The 22,625-nt window shown below is 37.4% G+C and overlaps 1 protein-coding gene across 1 annotated transcript in view; it reads left to right on the forward strand.

Moving 5' to 3' along the window:
• CFAP20DC (CFAP20 domain containing) overlaps window positions 1-22,407 on the forward strand; it is an 80,405-nt gene extending 57,998 nt beyond the window's left edge. Inside the window, 3 exon segments of the mRNA XM_062630189.1 lie at window positions 7,494-7,555; window positions 17,804-17,895; window positions 21,992-22,407. Coding sequence (XP_062486173.1) covers window positions 7,494-7,555; window positions 17,804-17,895; window positions 21,992-22,104 — 267 coding nt within the window. The 3' untranslated portion in view covers window positions 22,105-22,407.
• Window positions 22,408-22,625: the final 218 nt, after the last annotated feature.

The raw sequence follows: 22,625 nt of genomic DNA on the forward strand, positions 1-22,625 counted from the left end.
TTCTGAGACTCAAGGATCTTGAATATCAAAATGTGTTTGAGTAGCTTTGAAATTTAAGATACCACTACCAAACATTTTTAGAACTTAGCAGGTAAAACCTGCAACCAAAACACATGCACTTCCAGCAGGTCCTGTAGTACCACCATGGACAAAGAGCAAATCTGATACATAGAATCATAGAATGGTGTGGGTTGGAAGCGACCTTCAAGATCATCTAGTTCCAACCCCCTGTCACGGTCAAGGACACCTTCCACTAGACCAGGTTGCTCAAAGCCCCATCCAACCCAGCCTTGAACACTTTCAGGAATGGGGCATCCACATCTTCTCTGGGCAGCCTGTTCCAGTGTCTCACCACCCTCATTGGGATGAACTTCTTCCTAACACCTAATCTAAATCTTCCCTCTTTTAGTTTAAAGCCATTACCCCTTTTCCTGTCACTACATTGGCCTTTTAAAAAGTCAAAGAAACCTCAATTAAATTACTTCTGTAGTCCCACTGAACGCTTACAGGTTAACATTACTTGCTTACTTGTATGTATTTTTTAAATACTAAACCAGATTAAATGATATCACCAGGTTTAAGTAGAAAATCTGTGGAAGAACAAAGAGCAGAAGCCAAATCTTATGACTCTAAAAAACAACCTTTTTAGACATGTTAAAATGATCATGCTGCCCATTCCTATCTTAGATAGTTGTCCTGGTTTTGTCTGAAATATATTAATTTTCTGCATAGCAGCTGGTATGTATTCCTTTCTAGAATCCTGAGTAATCATGTAGGCTGTGCAGCTTGTAAGGTAGTGGCTGGCAACCTGCAGGTATGTGGTATAGTACCTAAAGATATTTCCAAAATGAGTAAAGCCCAGATATACCAGTCAGCAACTACATTATAGTGTGAGTAATGGAAGATAATTCCTTCTCATGATGATAAAGTCTTATGACTGAAAAGGTAACTGTTGAAAGCACTGAAGGAGAAGAACAGCAGCAAAAAGCTGCAGTAGTTCTGAGCTTTTACTGTGTGATCCTTCTGTATTTCACACCTTGTATCCTTATTTGTCCTGGTACAAGCTGCACTATGTGACAGAGTATTGTTACAAGAAGCAGAATATTTGTTACAGTCCACTGAAGAGTACTGAATGTATGAAATCACAGAATAACATTTCAGCTCCTATATAAAGGTGCTTGCAGGACCTGCTGTAAAACTAGATAATCCCATTCTCCATTTATATCTCAGCAACATAGTTCTTGATTTACTATAGGTGAAACAATAATAAACACTGAATGTGGCTTAAGTAAAGCACACTACACAACTCTCAGAGGACAATCCGATGTTAGAAGAGTAAACACTGCTGTGTTGACCCAATATAAACTGTTGCAGAGTAATTGCTCTAAAGTTTTAGGTGGAAATTACCTCCAGGGATCTACAGGGACCAAATAGAGGCCTGTATAGCAGCTGTCTTCCATAGTGAATGATCAACACAGCATAGGAACTTTATGGTACACTGGTAAATAAAGGTTTCAAATGAGATGTATTGCCAAGTGGGTAATTGCACAAATAAGAACTTGGTGTACAGAGTAATGTTTTGCAGGATATTAAGGAAAGATTAGTTGGTTTGAACTATTTGAGATCTGTCAACATTATATATTTAGTTGTAGTTACGTTATTTCCAATATGTTTTCTTAGTACTCACTAATAGACTCCAACATGGTATGAATCTGCAAGACTGGACAAATGGAACTCAAATAGAGAATAGCAGTCTCATTAATTTTTGAGTGGTTTAATTATAAGGAAATTGATAAAAATATTTAGATGTGAGGTTTGGTTAATACAAATTAGATTACTAAACCAAAATGAACTTTTAAGGTGAAATGTACTGCTGCAGTATTCAGTGAAGCATAATGTGATTGTAGAGACAGTTCTTTGATTTTACTGTCTTGATCATGTTCTGTAGCTTCAGACTAATAGCATCAGTCTAAATAAAGAGCTTAGGTATAATAATTTAGTAATTTAATTTGTAATTTAATATAGCTGTAGTTTTTCATAGTAGTCCTTTGTAGCCATCTCTCTGTAGGTAAATCAAGTGCAAAAGGCAACATATTTGAGAAGTTTTTCAAATTTCATTCAGTTGACTGAAGTGTTGGTATGTCTTATACATGCAGCCTTGTCAGGCTTCTACTCTGTATTTTGCAAGGTGGGCACTGAGGTTTCACAATGTAATGTAGAACCTCCTTTCCAGGAAGAGATCATTTAGAAAGCAAACCTAATCTTTCTCAGATAAGGACTAACCACTTAGTTCCTTGCTACAACAAAGGCTGCTGAAATTCAGCTTCTGCAGTCTTCCCTACCTCGCTTTATGCAAAGGGACTCCCTGTACCAGTGCAGTGTTGGTTAGTCCACAGTACCTGTTGTGATTCACTTCGTATTTTCCTTTCTGAGATAGCTGCCATGGCACCAGCTATTCGTAGATGTGGTATAGACACGTGGACATGCTATGGACCTGTGTGCTTAACACTCCTTGTTTTAACTCTGTTCCAGGATTTGGAAAACAGCAGAATATTCACGTGAGGGTGATAATTCATTTTCTAGACCTTTAGTATCTAAGAAGGTTATAAACAGTTTTTCTTAGGGAGGGTGATTATTTAATCACCCCAAGTTGTTCTAACACAGAAGCTTAGCAGAGCAGCTGGGAACATTTTTGGTGTTAAATTTCAGTATATTTTGTTATGCTTACAACATTTCAGAAGACTTTGAGAATAGTGATGGTGATGCCATGTTCAAATGGATAGCTGAAACGTAAATCTTAGAATAGAAAGAGATTAGGTTTTATGTCACTGATCTTTAGTGTAACTGTCACTTGAGTCAAGAGAATTTGCAAATGATCTAGCCTTCCAAATTCAGATGTACAAACTGCAGGAAAGTGTGTATATGTAGTATGTATCTAGCCGTCTTCCAGGTGCACAGGCAAATGAGTTTAGCAGTGCAGTGTATAGAATAGAAATATTCCTGGTATTGTAGTTTGAGAAATTAAGGACAGCTTGAAATTCTTGTCACAATTAAACTTTCATGCTTACATATGTTTCCAGGTTGTATCTTTCTGATTTTTTTAAGCCAGTAGTATCTGTTGCTTTCTCTTATGTTCTTCAAAGATAAGTAAGGAATATTTTTATTCAAATTTTCATTCATTTTGTACATTTTTGTCTCTTAGTGGAATCTGTGGCAACAGCACCACCAGAAGACAGCTTTTTGTCTGTCATCTTGAAATACCTGTGAAGTTCTGAAAGGCAGGGCAGGATATAATCATGTTAGATAGTGACCCTATGTATCAAAGTAATATTTTACATATATAAAGCACATTTTCACTGAGTTTATTTTTTCATCACTTGCCATTGCTACTCTGATTTCCAGATTTATTGAAAATTCTCATGTTTCTGAGTCTAATGAGTCTAAGAAACCCATCTGAATGTAAAGACACAGAGATCAATCATATTGCTTAGTTGCAGTGAGAACAGATGTCCTTAAACAGCTATAAAACAGATATACTGAAACTGTATTTTTAATGCTATGATAGTTTACCAAGAACTGAATAGGCTACCAGGAGAAATATAAGCTGTTTAGCAGTTGGTGTAAACTATGACAGCCAAAAGGAATAAAGCTGCTTTGAATATTATACATTACCCAGCAGAGCTGTAAGTTATAAATATGAGAAACTTCTATGTTAAAATGGATTGACTTCAAAGAATAATTGTAAATCCTTGTAAAATGGGGGGAGGAAGAGGAGAGCACATTTCCAAATCAATAATATCTCCATGTAGAACTGAGTATTTGTAAAGACTTTATTTGAGTGTGTCTTACCTGAATATTTTCTGAAATCTGAAGGTGTATGAAATTGCATGTTAGCTTTGCAACAATATGCAAGACAGAGGTCTGTATACTGCATAGTATAATGTGAAGTTTATACCCACCAATATACACATTAACCAAGAAAATTTGCCAAGCTGATAAAATATTTCTGCTTTGGTGCCTCGTTTTATTCTAGAGATCCAGTAAGACCTTCCTGTGCTGTCAGGGTATTTGCCTATTTAGCTTCTTGGATAGCTGTTTCCATACTTCAGAGACCACTTCAGATGTACAAGAACCATCCTGGAGATCATGTATAAGAGATTTCAGGATATCTTACTACATTTTGTCTCTGATTCTCAGCCAGAAATGCAAAAGAAAAGGAAGATTCTCATAGATTGCTCATTGAAACATCTTGGAAGCTTGCCGTGGTTTAATGCTGCATTAGCAGACTCCAGTATGCATTCACTACTAAGACCTGTCTTTTGAGTAAGGAGTACTCACAGAAAAGAAAGATTACTTGTTCTTCAAGCAGCTTCCTAAGTATAAATTCAGTCCTGATTTGTGGAAGGTCTTCTGTTTTCCTTTACAATGGTTGAGAAAAGAAAGCCACTTCACATGGCAATGGTTTGGCAGAACTGAAGTCTGACAGACAAGAGGAGTGATATTTAAACCCAGAATTATTCCAACTGAGAGCTCGGTCTGATGACCCCTGGAGGGGTCTGTTCACATCAAGTCAAGTTGCAAAACTGAGGCAGACTATTCCTTATTATGAAATGAGACTAGAAGTTACTTAGATATTCTGGTTCACAGACTGACTAGTTCACTTTCTGTTTCATTCTCAGTCTTCCGCTAGCCATCATTTGGGAATTGCACTACCCACCACCAGGCAGTGACTCATACTTGGCAGTAATTAGGATGTCATTCATCCTGTACATACATTTTACAACATCCCTCCGCACTTCCTGAAACCGTGAGAAGATACTCATTTTTATATTGATTTCTGTAAAAAAAGACAATTGCTTTCATAGTGCTTAGTGTTTATTTTTAGCATTTCATGTACTAAGTCGTACAGGTCTTGTTAATGTATGCTTGTATTTTCACTTCTTTTGCACTTGCTTCAGTGATTCAGTTAGAGCTGCTTTTGAGGTGTGTGACAATGGGAGGGGGGTCTCTTCTGGAAGCCCCACAAATATACTGAGAGAAAATACATTTCTGAATGTTAGAATTCTTGAATTTTTGTACCAGTTCATGAATATGAATATGTCTCTAGACATATCAAGGATGAGGGGGTCATTAAGAGCAGCCAACATGGCTTTACCAAGGGGAAGTCATGTCTGACCAACCTTATAGTCTTCTATGAGCAAGTAACTAGGTGGATGGATTATGGTAGAGCAGTAGATGTGGTTTTTCTTGATTTCAGTAAGGCATTTGCTACTGTCTCCCACAGCATCCTCATAGATAAGCTAAGGAATTGTGGGCTTGATGATCAGGTAGTGAGGTGGATCAAGAACTGGTTGGAAGGAAGAAGGCAGAGAGTTGTGGTCAATGGGGCAGAATCTAGCTGGAGGTCTGTGACTAGTGGAGTCCCTCAGGGGTCGGTGCTGGGACCAGTGCTGTTTAATATTTTCATCAACGACCTGGATGAGGATACTGAATGTACCCTCAGCAAGTTTGCTGATGGTACTAAACTGGGAGGAGTGGCTGACACACCAGAGGGCTGTGTTGCCATTCAGCGAGGCCTGGACAGGTTGGAGAGTTGGGTGGAGAGGAACTTGATGAAATTCAACAAGGGCAAGTGTAGAGTCTTGCATCTGGGGAAGAACAGCCCCATGTACCAGTGCAGGTTGGGGGCTGACCTGCTGGACAGTAGTGAAGGGGAAAGGGACCTGGGGGTCCTGGTGGATAGGAGGATGACCATGAGCCAACACTGTGCCCTTGTGGCCAAGAAGGCCAATGGCATCCTGGGGTGTATTAGAAGGGGGGTGGTTAGTAGGTCAAGAGAGGTTCTCCTCCCCCTCTACTCTGCCTTGGTGAGGCCGCATCTGGAATATTGTGTCCAGTTCTGGGCCCCACAGTTCAAGAAGGACAGGGAGCTGCTGGAGAGAGTCCAGCGCAGAGCCACAAAGATGATTATGGGAATGGAACGTCTCTCTTATGAGGAGAAGCTGAGGGAGCTGGGACTCTTTAGCTTGGAGAAGAGGAGACTGGGGGGTGACCTCATCAATGTTTACAAATATGTAAAGGGTGAGTGTCAGGATGATGGAGCTAGCTTTTTTTCAGTGATGTCCAGTGACAGGACAAGGCAATGGGTGTGAACTGGAGCATAGGAGGTTCCACGTGAACATCAGGAAAAATGTCTTTATTGTGAGAGTGACAGAGCACTGGAACAGGTTGCCCAGGGGGTTGTGGAGTCTCCTACGTTGGAGATATTCAAGGCCCGCCTGGACAAGTTCCTATGTGATGTACTCTAGGTTACCCTGTTCTTGCAGGGGGGTTGGACTAGGTGATCTTTTGAGGTCCCTTCCAACCCTTAGGATTCTGTGATTCTGTGAATATTGATCTTCCAAATAACTTTTTAATGCCACAAACCAAAGGTAGTTTGAGAACTTTGGTGTGGGGAGTGAAGGCGATAAGATTTGCATGAAGAAGAGTTTGGGAATGAGCTCTCAGGCCTTGGTGCTTGACAAGCCCTGGGGCGATGAGTTGGGGCTTTGAAGGCCAGGGAACGTCAAAAAACAAGTCTTGGGGGGATGGGGCAGGATGTAGTTGCGGTGGAAGTCTCAGTTGATGATGTGGGGGTTGTGAGAGGGTCTGCAGCATTGTGATTGGACTATTTACCTGGAGAGTTTTACAGAGGCCAGTGAGATTGAATGTGGCATGCTTGTGCAGGTTCGGAAAGTACCAAACAAGGGGATAAAAAAGGCTTGATTGTAATAAAGCTGGATTTGAGTCTCCTCATCCACTTGAGTCCGTGTCGTGAAACGCCACACTTTGGGGCATATTCTTAACAATGAATAAGTAACATTTGAAGACTAGAAAATTATAATCTTTTGTATGAATGTTCACACAGTCCACATTACCTAGTCATAAATAGCTGAATCCAGGTATCAAGTTGACAGTGCCATAGGGAATCATTTCTGCTTCAGCAAATTTCATTTGGGACTGCTCAGGTTACTCTTACTGGTACTTCTGAGGAGAGATGAGCCAGGCCTGCCAGCCCTATTAGCTCTGCCTCAGTGTTGTCTCATCTTAAGAATGGTTGGTTCTGCGCAGATCCTACTAAGAGTTCCTGCTCTGTACTTTCTATACACATACAGTCCAGATTTTCCTATCAGACAAGACCTTGCCACCCTCCCTCTCTGAAGCTTCCTGACTCAGCCCCAACACTCACAGGCAGTAGAGAAATGACCATGTGGTCAACTCTTTAATTCAGGTTTATTTCCAGCCAGGTAAGAATCATCTGTTACGTCGTACTTTTGCACAGTTAGAATCTGAATATCCGTTTTTAATTTCACAGGTAAGGAAAAAGGCCGTAAAATTCTAATATCAGAAGCTGCAAATGTGTACGCTCATAAAAGATCTCTTGCATACTTCTAAACATACTGAAATGATATTTTCAGAGTCATTTTCTCACTATTATTTTTTGTTTTCCATAGCCCACCAGTCAGGAGCATCACTATCAGAAAGAAATGAGCCCACTTTCTCACTCCAACCCGCGGTAAGATTCCATTTATAGCCTGGGCAGTAAGGACTCAGAGTATCCTGAATATTAAGTGTGACATTCTTTGAATTAACCTTAAATCACTTTAAGAGGGCTTTACTATTGCTCGCTTCAGTCATTATCTGCATTATGTCTGTGTTGTCCTGGAATGCAGAACTGAATTCTGCATGTTTTGGATGTACCACTGTGTATTTAATGTAACTGACACAAGCCTTGCTCCTACAGCTGCTTTGATGCATGATTCAGGAAATCTTCTCATCTGACATACATCCACTCTCATCTCTTTCTTTCTCTGTCACTCCCTCTCTGCTTTGAAGGCTTAGAAGTAGAATTCTGCACGTGACTGTAGGTGCCAGGGAATCCATTTGTTACAGAAGGTTAATGTTACTTATTTAGACGGGTTTTTTTTTTTAATAGATAGCCCAGTCAGAAGAGGGTGTTACAACTCTGTGGAATAGTTCAAATTGATCCTGTGTGCAACATATTTTGGCTGTCAGGTTTTTAGCTTGTTCTGTTTTGTTTGTAATTAGCAAGAAAATCCCTGTGACTTTAATATGAGGCAAAATGAAGACAAGGGGAGAGGGTGGCTAGGGAGAAATAATCAGATTGAGATGATCAAAATTAATTGTCCACTTCCAGGTGAAACCCTAACATCACTTTGTCAATTTTTTAACAGCCTGAACAAGAGGTGTACTTATTTTTAAAAGTAGAGTGATTTCACTTGGTGGTGTTAATGCTGATTTTGCTTGTCCAGGTTTTAAATGGACAATGTATGTGTGTTGGGAGGGATAGGAGCAGATGACATTTCAGATACTTCTTTCGCTTTTATCAATGGTATGAAGTGTTTTCTGACAGCACACTGCCAGTTAGTTCTGCAGAATAACACACGTTTTTCCTCGCACAGATGTTTTCAGTCACTTATTTCCCTTGCCATCCATGTTTTTATGGATTTAAAATGTTCTTGTTAGATTTTATGAAGTGAACACTATGAAACTTGCCATGCAAGTTCTTCCAGATACGTCAGTTACTGCAACGTGCAGCCATAGGCTTCCTAGTACACACAATATATTACTTGAGTTAAAATACAATCCTGGATTCCCACCCCCTTGCACATGTAAATCCAAGTGTTTTATGTTGGTCTAGAAAACCTCTCTGCCTTGGGTGTTGGTTATCACAACTATAGACACAACTATAGTCCTCGGAGTAAGGTATGACGTACCTTGAGGCTGACACTTTGGACTCTGATTCCAGAATCAGTTTCATAATTCTGATGGCATTAGAATTGCCTGTATTTTAGTGCAGGCTATGTTGTTTGTCTCTTTCTGCCCATATATTGGTAGAGTCAAGTTTTATTAAGTTATTTTTATGCATGTGCTAAAGCAATTTGGTACTCAGTGCATTTTATATAGGAAAATGAGAATAAATATCATTATATGTAGAAATAAAGCTTTCCATCATGTCAAGTTAATGTGATCAACAATGAAAACCTGTATTTCCATGTAATGAAATTTAAAAGAGAATGGTATAAATTACAACTTAGTTCTCATGCTATTTTAGTCCAGCACACATGGTAGACTTTAATTTCTCTAGAAATCATTTGCGAGAAATGCAGGCAAAGTATTCGTAAAATACCTGACTTGCAAGTGCCTCATAAATTCAGTAGCCTTTGTGAACTGCCAGAAAAGCGTTATTGGGCTGTAAATACAGAAGACGACAAAATTATGAGGTCAGTTTGCATCATGATATAAAAACTGGAGATGATGTGACTTGAATATCATTATTCACATCATTACCTTTCATTTATAATGGAAAACTCTGTAATGTTTTTCACAGGGGGTGTGTACCTAAGCGAGAGCGAGATAATTAATTTTAATGATAATTTATAAGTTGGCTCCTAAACTGTTTTCAAAGCCAATTTTAACAAGTCATGTATGAGCAAGTAGAAAATGTCTAAATCTTTGTAAGCTTACTACAATAGTGTAGAACAACACACAGAATATTTAAAAAATGTATATATCCCATGTAGATGAGTAGCTATAAATACCATGGAATTAAGACAATTACTTGCTTCTGTGCACTTACTGAAACAACAAATATTTTGTTGTAAGGAGTGATACAGAATTTGACAGGTCTAAAGTAACTTTAAAAAGTGTAATAGTGATATATTCTGGGAAATGAAAAGAGAGCAGTGTGGAAGCTATTGTCCAGTAAATGTAGCTTCTGTCCATGATAAGATAAAAGAACAAGCCAGGAAAGAAAGCACCTGTGAAGATAATAGAAATGCAGTCGATAAAAAGACCCAGCTAGACTAATTTTCCATTGGTTCTGCTGAGTAACGGTCATAAATCTGCCAAGAATACTGCTACTGCAATACAAATCATCTCCACATCATGCTGCTTTGCAAGGTGTAGAACCAGTTAATGAAAGGAGGCAGGCTGACTGCGGAGGCTACAGAGCCAGATGAGCAAGATGATGTGCAGCGTTTCAAGCCTTAGCTATGTACTTCCCACTGACTGATGTGCTGTATGGTCCTAGCTGAACTTCAGAATTGCTCTCTTCTCTCCAAATAGGAAGCTGTAATTATCTGTGTTACTTCTTCCTCCAGTGCAGGGACTGGAAATTGTGAATTCTTGCTTAGCAAGCATTTGTCCTCCTAAATAATTGTGTGTCATAGAAGGTTTGGAAGCTTCTTCAAAAGAAATGTTAAAAGAAAGTCAATATGCTAGAGGAATTTCAGCTATACTGAACTGTAAAATGTAGAGCTGCTCTCTGAAAAAGATCACTCGAGCCTAATCTCATGAATGATTTTCTCAACTTCTACAGATGCTTTCAAAAAAATGTATTTCTGATAGAAGCTGATTTTTCTGTCTTTGTGGTGTTTGGTTTCTTTTAATACATAGAAACCTGTCTGTGTAATCATTGCCTCACAAGATCCTCTCTTCGCATCCTACTTAACTCTTCCCAAGCTACCAAATAAAATGTATTCCTCTGAAGTTCTATCAGCTGTTCCCCAGTAACTACACAAGAAAGACACAAATATTTCAGCATTTCATTGGCCATCCTTTTACAAGAAGTTTATTTTACTTAAGTAATACTGTACAAAATGTACACAGCCAAATTTTCAGTTAGTTTTTCCCAGATCTTTAACTTTATTGTGGGCACAGAGCTGCATGGAAATGTGATACAATTCAGGATGTCATTTTGCCTAGATTCGTTTTATCTATTAAAAGTGCCACCACTGTGCTGTGGTTTAAGTCATTTGTAGCTCTGCATTTGTGGATGTAATATAAAATTCATTCTACCTATAATTGGCTTATATGGGCCCGCAGTCTTTGACAAATGGTTGATAGTCACTGTCCTCACTTCACATGGGCTTAGTACAGGCTGACTAAAGCAAGCCGCTTATCATTGTAACCTACATGTGTTACACTGGACTGATCAGGATGTCATCATTCTTCTTTCCTCTACAATCAAAGGAAAAACCCAACCCCAAAACAAAACCAACCTCAAAAAGAGCTAATTTTTCTTCTTTTTTTCTTTTTCGTAAAGGTCTCTCTCCAGTTATGATAAATGTTAAAGATTTGAGATTTATCATCACTAAAGAAAGGTTTCACTGATGTGGAGATGAAGTCTTTGAGGAGGACAGTAAATATAAACTTTTCAGAAAAAGGTGTTTTATCCTCACAAGAAAAGAGTAGTGCCCATATCCTTAATTACTGCTTTATCAAACAATGAGATTTTCCTTTCTGTTATAATGATACACATGCGCAGTAGTTCAGATAATGTATCATGAAATGATAAATATGTTCCTTTAATTCTTTTCAAACTTTATTATTGTTAAACTTCTGGTATATTAGTTAAATATACCAAACACCCCTTTCTATGCATCTGACTGTTCCATTGATTTTTAGGAAGTAACTTGTTTCTTTAACTTTTAGAGTTTCTGCCAGAGAAGTCTTGTTTTAGAACCTATTGTTGACATGAATAGTGCTATTACCATGGAACCTTAAATTTGGATAATATATCAATGATTTCAGCACAAAACTACATCCACTGCAAAGCCGCAAGTATTAAAAGTATGTTCAGCTTTGATACCACCATACTCTCATCCATCCCCAATGAAAACTAGACATTCCAATAGCTGCCTCATGTGGTGTTACACTGTTAAGAGATTTGGTAAAATTAAACTCCCCTGTGGAATAGTGCAGTTAAGAGAAGGATGGGAGTGATAACATTTATTTTTGCTGCAGCAGAACTTCTCCAGCATGCATGCTGTGAAATTCAGACACAAAAGGTCTTTGTTTCCTGTATTTCCAAGCAAAGGAGTAAATAGCAGAATAACTTAAAAGTTAAGCACATTTGAAGATTAAGTTTTGCAAACAAAGCATAGTTATTTTTATGATTCATTACAGGATCAAAGTCATACAGTTCCATTACTTCTGCAAAACAGAAAATGCTCCATTATGAAGTATTATGAAATTACACAACTGTTGTGAAAATAAGTGAACAAGAACAATGTATCACAAAATGTACTTTGGTTTTTCATTGTGTTTGTTCAGTTACTTTACATATCCACAAAATAGGTGCAATAGGTCTCCCAAGTCGTTAATCTGAATTAGTGAAGTTCTGCTGCATTTGTCAGGCTGTAATATGCATGAAAAGGGAACATGACAAAAGAAGCAAATGGCACAGGAAACGTTTTGTTGGGAGGTTAATTTTTTTAATCACGATGGTGAAAAGCTTAGCTGCAAGCAGGTTGTTGAGAACCAAGTGGCTAACATATAAAAGCATGTTAAAATAACCCAAAATCTCTTTCCCTTGTATGGGAATCTGAGAACATGGAAACAGGGCAGCATATATGCTATGGGTTTGAATATAAAATGTAGCAAATGCTTTCAAACATTTTGCTGTTGCATCTATGTTAATGTAAGGTAGTTTATCTCCTTTTATTTTTGCAGCTTCAGGACTTACTGAGATTTGCTTTTTTATTGGTTCCACTCTTTTTCTCAGTGTTCCTGGGCCATTCAAACAGAGTTGAATAATAAAAGATTTTAGATTCAATAAGGCTGAGATGACCTTATAATTGCTAGAGACAGATGTACTGGCAGGACCTGAAATTTTATTTTGACACCATTTCAAATAATATTATTGCATTTTGTACATAACACAAAGATTTCTTACTATTAATAGCCTACATAATTCCTTGCTTCACTACTGAAACTGTTACTGAAGGGTTTATTTCTATGGAAATATTCCTATTAAAAAGAACACACTCCCATTATGCATAGATGATTAATATATTACAAAGCAGAATCCAAACAGGTGTGTATAGGTAATCTGATTGAAGTTAATGAAGTTACGCATATGCATGAAACTCAGCAGATACGTAAATAACTAAAAATTCAGATCTGCTAATCTAGAGGAGCCTAACAAGTTATGCACACTCCAAAAAAGATGTAGCAGGGAATAGGAGACGGGTCTCACAGAACTAGGTGAATTTTTATTGATCTATCTAAGAAATGCTTCTGATAACCTTAAAAAGATATAATTAAAAATCCAAACAAGTGAGAAAAAGAGATCTTCATCTTAACTGAATTGATTATGTAGGCTGTACTGAACCATACTTTTGATGCCATCTGTCACTTTGCATTCAGTGGATAATGGTAAGGTATTACTTAATTACTCACTTTGAGCATCTGCAGCAGAATTTGCTTCATGTGGGGTTAACTGTTACTAATACAGCAGAAGTATGTGCTGAGATTTTAAGTTGATAGCTGCATGAGATGTCAAGAATTAGTCCTTTTTTCCTTAAAATTTTATACTCTTGATTCATACATTGGCATTCTCTGGCCCTCTGCAGAGATGGTCAAATTGTCCACTGTAAAGCATAATTCAGCAAATGTGTTCCTCTTATTGTCACTCAGGCACAAGCCAGTTATATTCATAAAGATTTACTAAGTAGTTTATGCAGTTAAAATCATCAGTTCTTTATTGATTGTATTTTTCAGATGTTTAATAGCTTGTCAATTCAGTGTGTTCCTAATGGTACAAAACTGCTGTTGTTTTTTCATTCCCTGTTGTGATATAATGTAGCCCTTGCCCTGCTTTTTTTAAGTATACTGCCAGCCTGACTGAATAACTTGAATATTCCTTTTAATTCCTGTTTAGATTGTTGGGTGAAACCATACTAAAACTTTGATGCATTTTAATTTTGCTAATAAGGTGGATTAAATGATCCCATTGATTTAAGTAATACAAATTAAATCTGATCCAAAAGAAATGTATATGCTATCTCAATTCAGAGCAATGTTACAAATCTTTATACTGAATGATTTGCAATTTTCTCAGTCCAGCCAGCAGGATAGACTAAAGCACAAAAATATCTGTAAAAATATCAGAATGTCAAGGGTATTGGTTAAGATTTAAATCAGACCCCTCTAATTCTTTGGGTTTCTGTTGATGTCAATACTTTAGATACATTGTCATTGAGAAGTGCTACTTAATAAGGCATCACTAATTTTCTCAACAGATTTTACTGATCAGTGCTGTTTTTTGCAAAATATAACATGCTGTCGTAAGACTGAAAATGATGTTCGTAAGTCCACAAGATTCTTTTGCTTTCCATCACATGTGGTATTTCAATATATGACCATTATTTAACAAGATTATCATAATATTACAAGACTTTATAGTATTTTAGATTCTGGTTTGATATAGAGAAAAGCTTGCCGAATAATGAAGAATTTTAGTGAAAGCATTAAAGGTTCATGGTACTTTGAATGTGTGTGGAAGCTATTCTAAGGCTTCATACAATGCAGCTCACAATGTGAAAAGACAATACTTGGGCATTCCACATTGCTATCAGGAAAGCTGTGGATAGTTTACTGCCCATTGATTATATTGATTACAGCTGGAGGCTTTGATAGCTTAAAGGGAGGGAGTGACTTTAATGAGTCAGAATGTGTGATCAGCTTTGCTGATTTAAGGAGATAAACAGCTTCTTCAGGAAGTTCTCAAAACCAGTATTCTTTATTCAGTCAGTATAAAACTGCCATAAATGGGAATGAAGGCCACAGTTCTCAGGACATTGCCTCTTGTCTCCGTGCTGGGCTCTACTTTTAGGCAAGGTCTGCTAGACTACACCATCTATCAGAATTGCCAATGTAAGCCCACTTCTCAGAAGTATATCAGTCAAGTGCCAGTGTTTACTGTGTACTGCAGTGTGGCTGAGAATATTTCAGCACACATGAGATTAAGTTTTGTTCTGGGGGGTTTTATCTCAAGATTTTAGGAGAAGTTGATTTAGACATTGGTATCCAATTTGTGGAAGTAATAACCTAGTTTTAATGCAAATTGTGTAATATGTTTCCATCTTTAAAATAACGCTAAATCAACAATGAATCCCTAATACTGTAGTGTTTTGATTGCTTGTCTTGATGGGAGGGGTTTGAATAGCAAAGCTATTAGATTTTCTTGGACATTTGAGGGAAAAAAAACATGAACTGAATCTAGACTGTCTCATAGATAACACTAAACTAAAAGCTGTAGTGAATTTGGAAGAAAGGGTAGCTTGGGAAGCAGAGATTAGTGCTAGCAGTTCTTCCTTACCTTCTCTAAAATTGCCTCAGTTTCTCCAAGACATTGCCATTGCTGATGTTAATGTTTCGGTGCAATTGTAGAGAATCAGATAAGTGATAATGCTTCGTGCTTTCTGACCACGTACTATGAGCTTGGTCAGATTCTAGTGTTAGGTTTATGTTTGCTGATTCTGAGGCAGCACAAACCACACGTGCCAGTGGAAGAAATGGAAAATATATTCTACCATGCCACTGGATATCAAAGCATGCATTTAACTGTTACTTCTAAAAACTTTGGAAGCTTTGGTGTGAACAAAGAGTCTTTGGCCATATTCCGGGAATGCAGGTATGGTGAGCAGTGCCAGAGAGAGCTAATAATGAGATGTCTAGGCAAGCATATTGCTGTGTGGAGTATTTGTACCAGTTCTCAGGTATTAGCTGAACAGCAGAAGAGAAGGATTGGTTGTGAAGTTGACCATATATGTGAAAAGAATATGCTGGTGTAAAAAAATATTGAAGTATGTTTTTTACCTATTGAAATGATGGAAAATTCAGTATCTCTTCCTTTAAATCTGCTATGCTACTTGCTGTATTTCTACACCAGCAGTTCTGTTTCCTGAGGCAGAAGGTAAGTTTTTTCCATTTTGACTGCAAACAGATTGGTGGTTGTCCCCCTGTTCACTCCAGATTATGCCTGTATGCCAGCAGGAGATAATGTGAAATCAATAACAAGTCCAGAAGTAGCAGAAAAACTAACATAAAAGTTGTCATATTTTAGCAATTACAACACATGGCTGAGCCTTGAAAGATTCCTTTGTCAGAAGCAAATCTTACATGAGATCATCAAGGCTTTTCAGGAAGGAGAAGTACGTTACCTGTTTAGTGGGTGTAGGACAGTTGAGTTGAGACAATTACAGTCCACCAGTGTAAAGAAACCTGTCAAGCTTTGGAACAACTCATGCCTTCTAGAAGAAGCCATGGATGTTGAAGTTACCTCCTCAGCTGTGGCTGATCTCCTTGGCCTCCAGCTTCGCATGTGTAATCTATTTGTATCAGCTGTTGGAACAGCCACGGCCAGAGGTAAGTCAAAGCAGCCCCAATTTAAGTTTAATTTACTCTGTAGAGCTGCACTGTTCCCACCAGCATGAAGCAAACATAAAGGAATTTAAAGAGCCCTTTTCCTTTCCATTCTGCTTGTCTTGTAGTTGAAATAGGTCGGTCAACAAAGAAGGACCTGGTTTGATCAAAATGAGATGATTGATTGAGGTCCCTTGAATTCTATGCTTAAGTATTAATTTGCAAATATTTAGTCTAGTTAATGGTTATATGAAAGCCTGAATGCGTTATAGCTCTTTACTGCTGATGAGGAGAGATGGGAACTTAAGGAAGCATCAGCTATGTACAGTGTACAGAGACTGGTTTCATATATGAAAAGAATTACAAGACGTGGTATGAGTTACTTCAGTGAAAAAATCTGCAGTTACAGTAATAATAACAATAAAAACTGTTCTGTTTCCCTTTGAGCTGTAGCAAACACAGACTGTCATAAAACAGTGTATGTGAAATGAACATTGAACTTTGCATGAATGTGTGATTCCGTGAAAATCATTTTTAAAAGCTATCACAAAATAGTGTTGAGGAGAGACATAAATTGCCTATTAAACTGAACAGGTGAAGAAGGTCCATACTCCCTCATCTATGATAAAGATCTCATAAAGCTTTTTTCTCTACAGAATCAAAATATACGTGTAACAGCTGAGATGAATCCTCTATATGGCCTTGTCAGTAGCTAAAATCATCTTATGCTTGATAACAGCTTTTTTATTTATAGCGTATAGTATTTTATAACAATATAGATATGTTATAAGCACTTTATAGTGTAGTTACCTAGCAAAGGTTTTTTTCCAATATCAAGAACACTGTCAGCAATAACATCCTGACTCAATCCAGTGTTTCCTTCTGAAAAACACTAGCAAACTGGTAATATGTTATTCTTAGCTCTGACCACTAATTCCATGCCTTCATTGAAAAATTTTCAAGTTAAATTAAACTGGAAAGATTAAGTTATTTAATACAAATTGGCTGTCCCACAGTTCATGACCTCTGAGCTCGTAGCGCACTGCTGGTGGCATCCATTTCAAATCTATGCTCTGCTCTAAGTCACCAACCATCCAGACTGTGAGTGATCCACCACCTGCCATGTCACCGTGGTACGCAGGTCTCCAAGCAGTGCCAAGTCAGTGGTAACCAAAGACATCTCTTTATGATTGTCTGTGAGTCTTTTTCCTTAGAGAGGGTAAGGGTTTTTAATCAAATTGGCCCCATCAGTCTCTAATCAAGACCAGGTTGTTCATCCCAAATCTTTATTCCTCAGGAAAAACACTCTCATGAGTCCTAGAGTCTTTCACAGTATAGCTCTGTGCATTATGGATCACACCTCATGTACACTTTTTGCTGAGAGAGCAATCCCAGCTCAAATTGGCTAAAGAAGAAAGAAAACCTTAACATTTATAGTATTAACTGTAAAGTTTGTTTTTATAACAGTAAAATCCAGCTTGATTTTGTTCCATCACACTCGACAACCTGCACTTACCTTTGAAAGGGTTTTTTAAGTAATAGTTACACAAACTGTGTTTTTATGGATGATATTTTGATTTGTATTTTTCAGGGACTGGATGGACATGTTCAGTCCCCCCATCATTCCTAGAAGCCAACAGCTGGAAAAGCACACTAGATCTTCAACAAATCGGAGTACTCCAGGTAGGAATTTATGAAGACAATGAAAAGGTCCTGGGTAGAAAGACATTTTGAAATGCTCTTTCTGCAGTGCTGGTGCTGCCTTTTCATAGTTTTCTATACTGCAGCATTTTGGTTCCAAGTTATTTTTTACTATTCTTAGCTCAAGCTGGTAGAGTTTTCCATGCAGTATTATTTGCAGTTTCCTAATGTTCTGATGTGATACAGATTAACTCAAAAAATGCATCTTTTTTGTTTAAAATAAGTAATTTATGCTAGTGGGGATGGCAAACCTATGGAAGAAAGAATGCAAAGACTAAACATTCTTGTTCAGAAGCACAATTAGGCTTATGTAAGTGATATTTCTCTTACAAAGAAAAATTTCAGATTTAGCTTTAAATGAAATCTCATTATGATTTCCTGTGTAAAGACTTTTGTCATCACCTAAAATGTTACAGGTTTTTGTTTATTAATGGTATTTGCTTAGTAAATGGCAAAGAACTCAGCTGAAACTGGAAAGTCAACAACAGTAGAATAAAACAAATACCTTGTTTTTTTTCAAATGCCCTTTTTTCTTATCAGTTGTCTTAAGAAACAGGGTAGATACCTACATTTTTCTTCAACTCTGGAGAATTCAGTGTGAACACTCATAAATCTGACCGGTGTATTTGGCTGCCCAAAGGATGATGCCTGAGTGACTTACTGTCTAAAACAAATTATGCCCCTCAAATGGGGGATGTTTTCATAGATGTATATTTGTAATTGTTTATGACAGCGAAATAGAATTTTGGGAAACTTGGGAATTTGTGGCATTTCTTCTGTTATTCACACTAGAATTTCCACAGTGTTTTGTGAATTGTTCCTAAACTCATTTTCCTTTATGCTGAAGTACTTTACATCATGTGTCAGTGCCTGCACGTTTGGAGAACAGAAAATCTATATATACTATAGCTTTTTATGATGGCTTTTTTGTTTTTGTTGCATCCCGTGGTATGTCTCTACCAGTTAGTTTTCCTTAATCACTTCAGCTGAGGTTAGTTACTTGTGTGATGAAAGAACAGTTTTGTTACTGACAATCAAGTACCAAATCTGATCAGCAAGCTGAATGATCAAATTCATTCCACAAAATTCTGCTTCCCTACTCATTATTTTCTTAAAAATGCCACATTAGAAAATGAATTATTTCTCATCTTGGACAGTGACTTAATTGTTGCAAGATTATTTTGTGTGTGTGTGCAGTTTTCCAGTATTCCAGTTATCACAGGATAACAAAACCATATTATCAGAACTGAAAATCTGCAGTGATTCATAATGTATTCAAGATACTAACTTTATCTAAAACTGTCCTTAAAGAAAACCAGGTAGTATAGCATTAGTGTATTTGTAAAGATTTTTTAATTCTTATATTTAGAAAAAAATCTTTAAGTTGGTGCATAACTTTGGGGAAGAAAGGGGATTAATTTCTAAGAAAGCATTGTTCTCTATAGTTCCTTTCTTAATATTTGCAGCACCATTAGTTAAATAGGGAGACATAATGAGAAGTAGTTTTCTATTCAAGAGCTTTCACAAGACAATCGAGGAAAGTTTAGACTCAGAAATATGATTAATTTCCATAGATTTTTCCCTTCTTGAGCACTGCTAGTTCTGATTTATGGACAATTTCATCTTGACATAACAAATAAGAAAGTTTCCCCAGTGAGTGACAAAGGCAGAGCCATGAATCCTAGGAACCTCAGGAACCACAGCACTGAAGAGTCTTTCTTGGACTACAGCTGTTGACAACAGTCAGGTGGTAACCCTGCAGCACATAATTACAGTATAGATTTGAGCACTGCAGTTCCATGCTCAAGGACCATATCTGAAAAAATACTATCAGTATTCTTCCCAGCCACGCCTCCTGCTGACAGCTGATCCAGTGCAGTTGCCTTACGTCAGGGTCCGAAAATGATCCATGTATCTTAAAGTGAGATTTGCTGCAAGCCATTTTTTAGTGTTAAAACCTAGAATACGGGGAAAATATATTTTCATGAAAATGGAAACTCTGTATTTTAGTTCTCCAGATTGTGGTGACTGTGGAACCAGTGTGAACAGAACCCAAACAACAACAGTTTATTTGTGCATTTATTTCAGAGTTCAGAAAAAGCTGCTGCATGCCTTCTCCATTCTTTGTTATCCTGGTTTAAACGTTCTGAGCAAAAGCCTTTCTCCGTAAAAACAATAGCTCCCTTGATTTCAGTAGGGCAGCATTCATTTAATATGACAGGTATTCAGAGGTATTAACTATCTTCAGTCTTTCAGCTCTGAACTCAAAAATACTCATCCCTCTATAATGTGTATCTCAGGCTTGAGGTTTCATTTAAAATCAAGTTATTTGCTAGCCTAAAATACTGTTTAATTTTGTAGCGATTTAAGAACAAAAGCTTTGATTTTGCTTTCACCATGATAGTCAAGTTAAACTGCCAAGAGGTTTTTTTCATGCAGTCCTGAGCAGCTTCAACTCCAAAAGTGTGGACAGTGGCAGCCTAAACAGCTCTGGAAATGTCACTTGAAAGGGACTCATTTATCAGGGAATTTGGCCATAGACACTTCATTCCCACATATTGTCAAGTTGAACACAATGCACCATCTGAAAGTAGCCGAATGCTTGCTAATACAACCATTACCCATTAGCTGAGTGTCGACATATAGAAAAATGTCATTTAATTTAACCAGTGCATCTTTTTAGGAAGTAAAACCAAACCAGAGAGAGCAGTTCCCAGGTAAGGAGGGAAGGAGACTTAAGCTTAGAGAAGAAAAGAAAATCACTTCGAAAAGAAGCATGGATGGGGAAAAGCAAAATAATAAAAGGAAAAATTCAATGAAAATAACATGGTTTTCAAGTGAAAATGTAAGGCTGTGCGAGGGAATGGGGCATGGATGGCATTTGCTGGTGTGCTATGATCTGAAGTGTAGAAAAAGACATTCAGTTCTACATCTTCTTTCTGCACTACGTAATTTTTCCCAAGAGCTATCCAAACAAAATATCTCAGTTAACCTCATTTAGCTCACCAGGACTGAAGAAGTACTCACAGCAGGGGCAACAACTTAGCTTTACCTTTTTAACTTTGGTTACAGTAAAAGACAGTTTCTTTCTGATGGCATTTGTTAATGAGGAAATAAAAATGACATCTATTCCAAAAGGCTGAAGCATGCACTTCTGTCCGCATTAATGCACCAGCATACTTTCTGGCCTCTAGGTAATGTAACCTACATATTGTGGCATGATCCTGGCTGTAAATAGATTCTGAGCATTGTGAAACTGCTGCTGTTAGCATAACAGGCTATGACTTATTATGGAGTGTTACGGCATACAAAGCACATTCAGTTTGTATTAGCAATCTAAGAATGAGATGGACATTTATGATGAAATTCAAGATGCAGATTGTGTTTTAACTGTGAATTATTTCCTATCAAAAAGCTGTAGGTCATACAATTTAGATTTATCTTATTTGAAAGACAGATTTAGAAAAGGAACTACAATATCGAAAGCATCTGTAATAGCTGTCTGTATGGCTTTATTAGTATATTTTAGTAACCTGAAAACTTTCTTGCGTTTTACATAACTTTAAAAAGCCCAGATTTAGTTTTTTTTTTGTTGTCTAAAAGAATCTTATTTCCTCTCCAATACTGAAAGCTCTTTTGTACAGATTTACCTGTACTGGACTTTTAGGTGATATATTGAATGCCAGACATTCACATTCTTTAAGTGTTACAGGCCTTAAGTACACACTGACTGTCTTTGTTCATGCTAAGCCATTATTGTTTAAGAAGGTCATTGTGAAAAATAGCATTTAGGAATCCTTTGATCCACTATCAGTAAAAGTATTTCTGGGCAACTGGTCCATTTGGAAAGTCCAGTTGTTAAGCAATCTCTGACTGACATTATTTCACCTCAACTGAATACAAGTCTTCAGAAATACAATAAAAATGTGAGTTGCTGCTATCTTGAAGGTAACAATTCAAGAGTCAAAAGATTATACACTTCAAAGAAGAATTCTGTCACATCTGACAGAATGGTATTTCCATGTTATTGTCTAAGCAAATAAGAGTAATTTACTCACACTTCTTCCACTTGATACAGGTGAAGATGACCTCAATGCTGAAGAAGATGAGGAAATTCTGACTCTTCTGTATGATCCATGTCTGAACTGTTACTTTGATCCAAATTCTGGGAAATACTATGAATTGGCATAGTCGGATTGTGAGAGGATATAATTTTATATTTGGAGTATCATTCAACGCTTTGTGCAGTGTGACTGAGCTGTATAAGTTATCATGAAACTTAAAATTTGAGTTAACCGATAGTTTTACAAACTGATTAATATATTTTGTAATCAGCGTCTTATTTTTATAGTTCTCTGTTAAGTTGTAATGCAGTGGAAAATTACATAATATGAAAGTTCCTTGTGACTGTGACATTTGTTAGTCTAATTTATTTCCAATATTCAGAGGTTCTTTATCAAACAAGCTAAGTTGAATCAAGTTTTGTGATGTTACGGTTTTTTGATCGTGTGGGACAGTGTCGAACGCTTTACACAAGTTGAGGTAGATGACATCAAATGCTCTACCCCTGTCCATCAGTTCTGTAGCCCCATCATAGAAGGCCACCAAATTGGTCAGGCAGGATTTCCCCTTAGTGAAGCCATGCTGGCTGTCCCCAAGCACCTTGTTGTTTTTCATGTGCCTTAGCATGCCATCCAGGAGAATCTGCTCCA

Source organism: Pezoporus occidentalis, unplaced genomic scaffold (assembly GCF_034315485.1).
Source record: "Pezoporus occidentalis ecotype Australia unplaced genomic scaffold, CSIRO_AGI_Poc_V1 ctg35, whole genome shotgun sequence".
NCBI classification, from domain to species: Eukaryota; Metazoa; Chordata; class Aves; order Psittaciformes; family Psittacidae; genus Pezoporus; species Pezoporus occidentalis.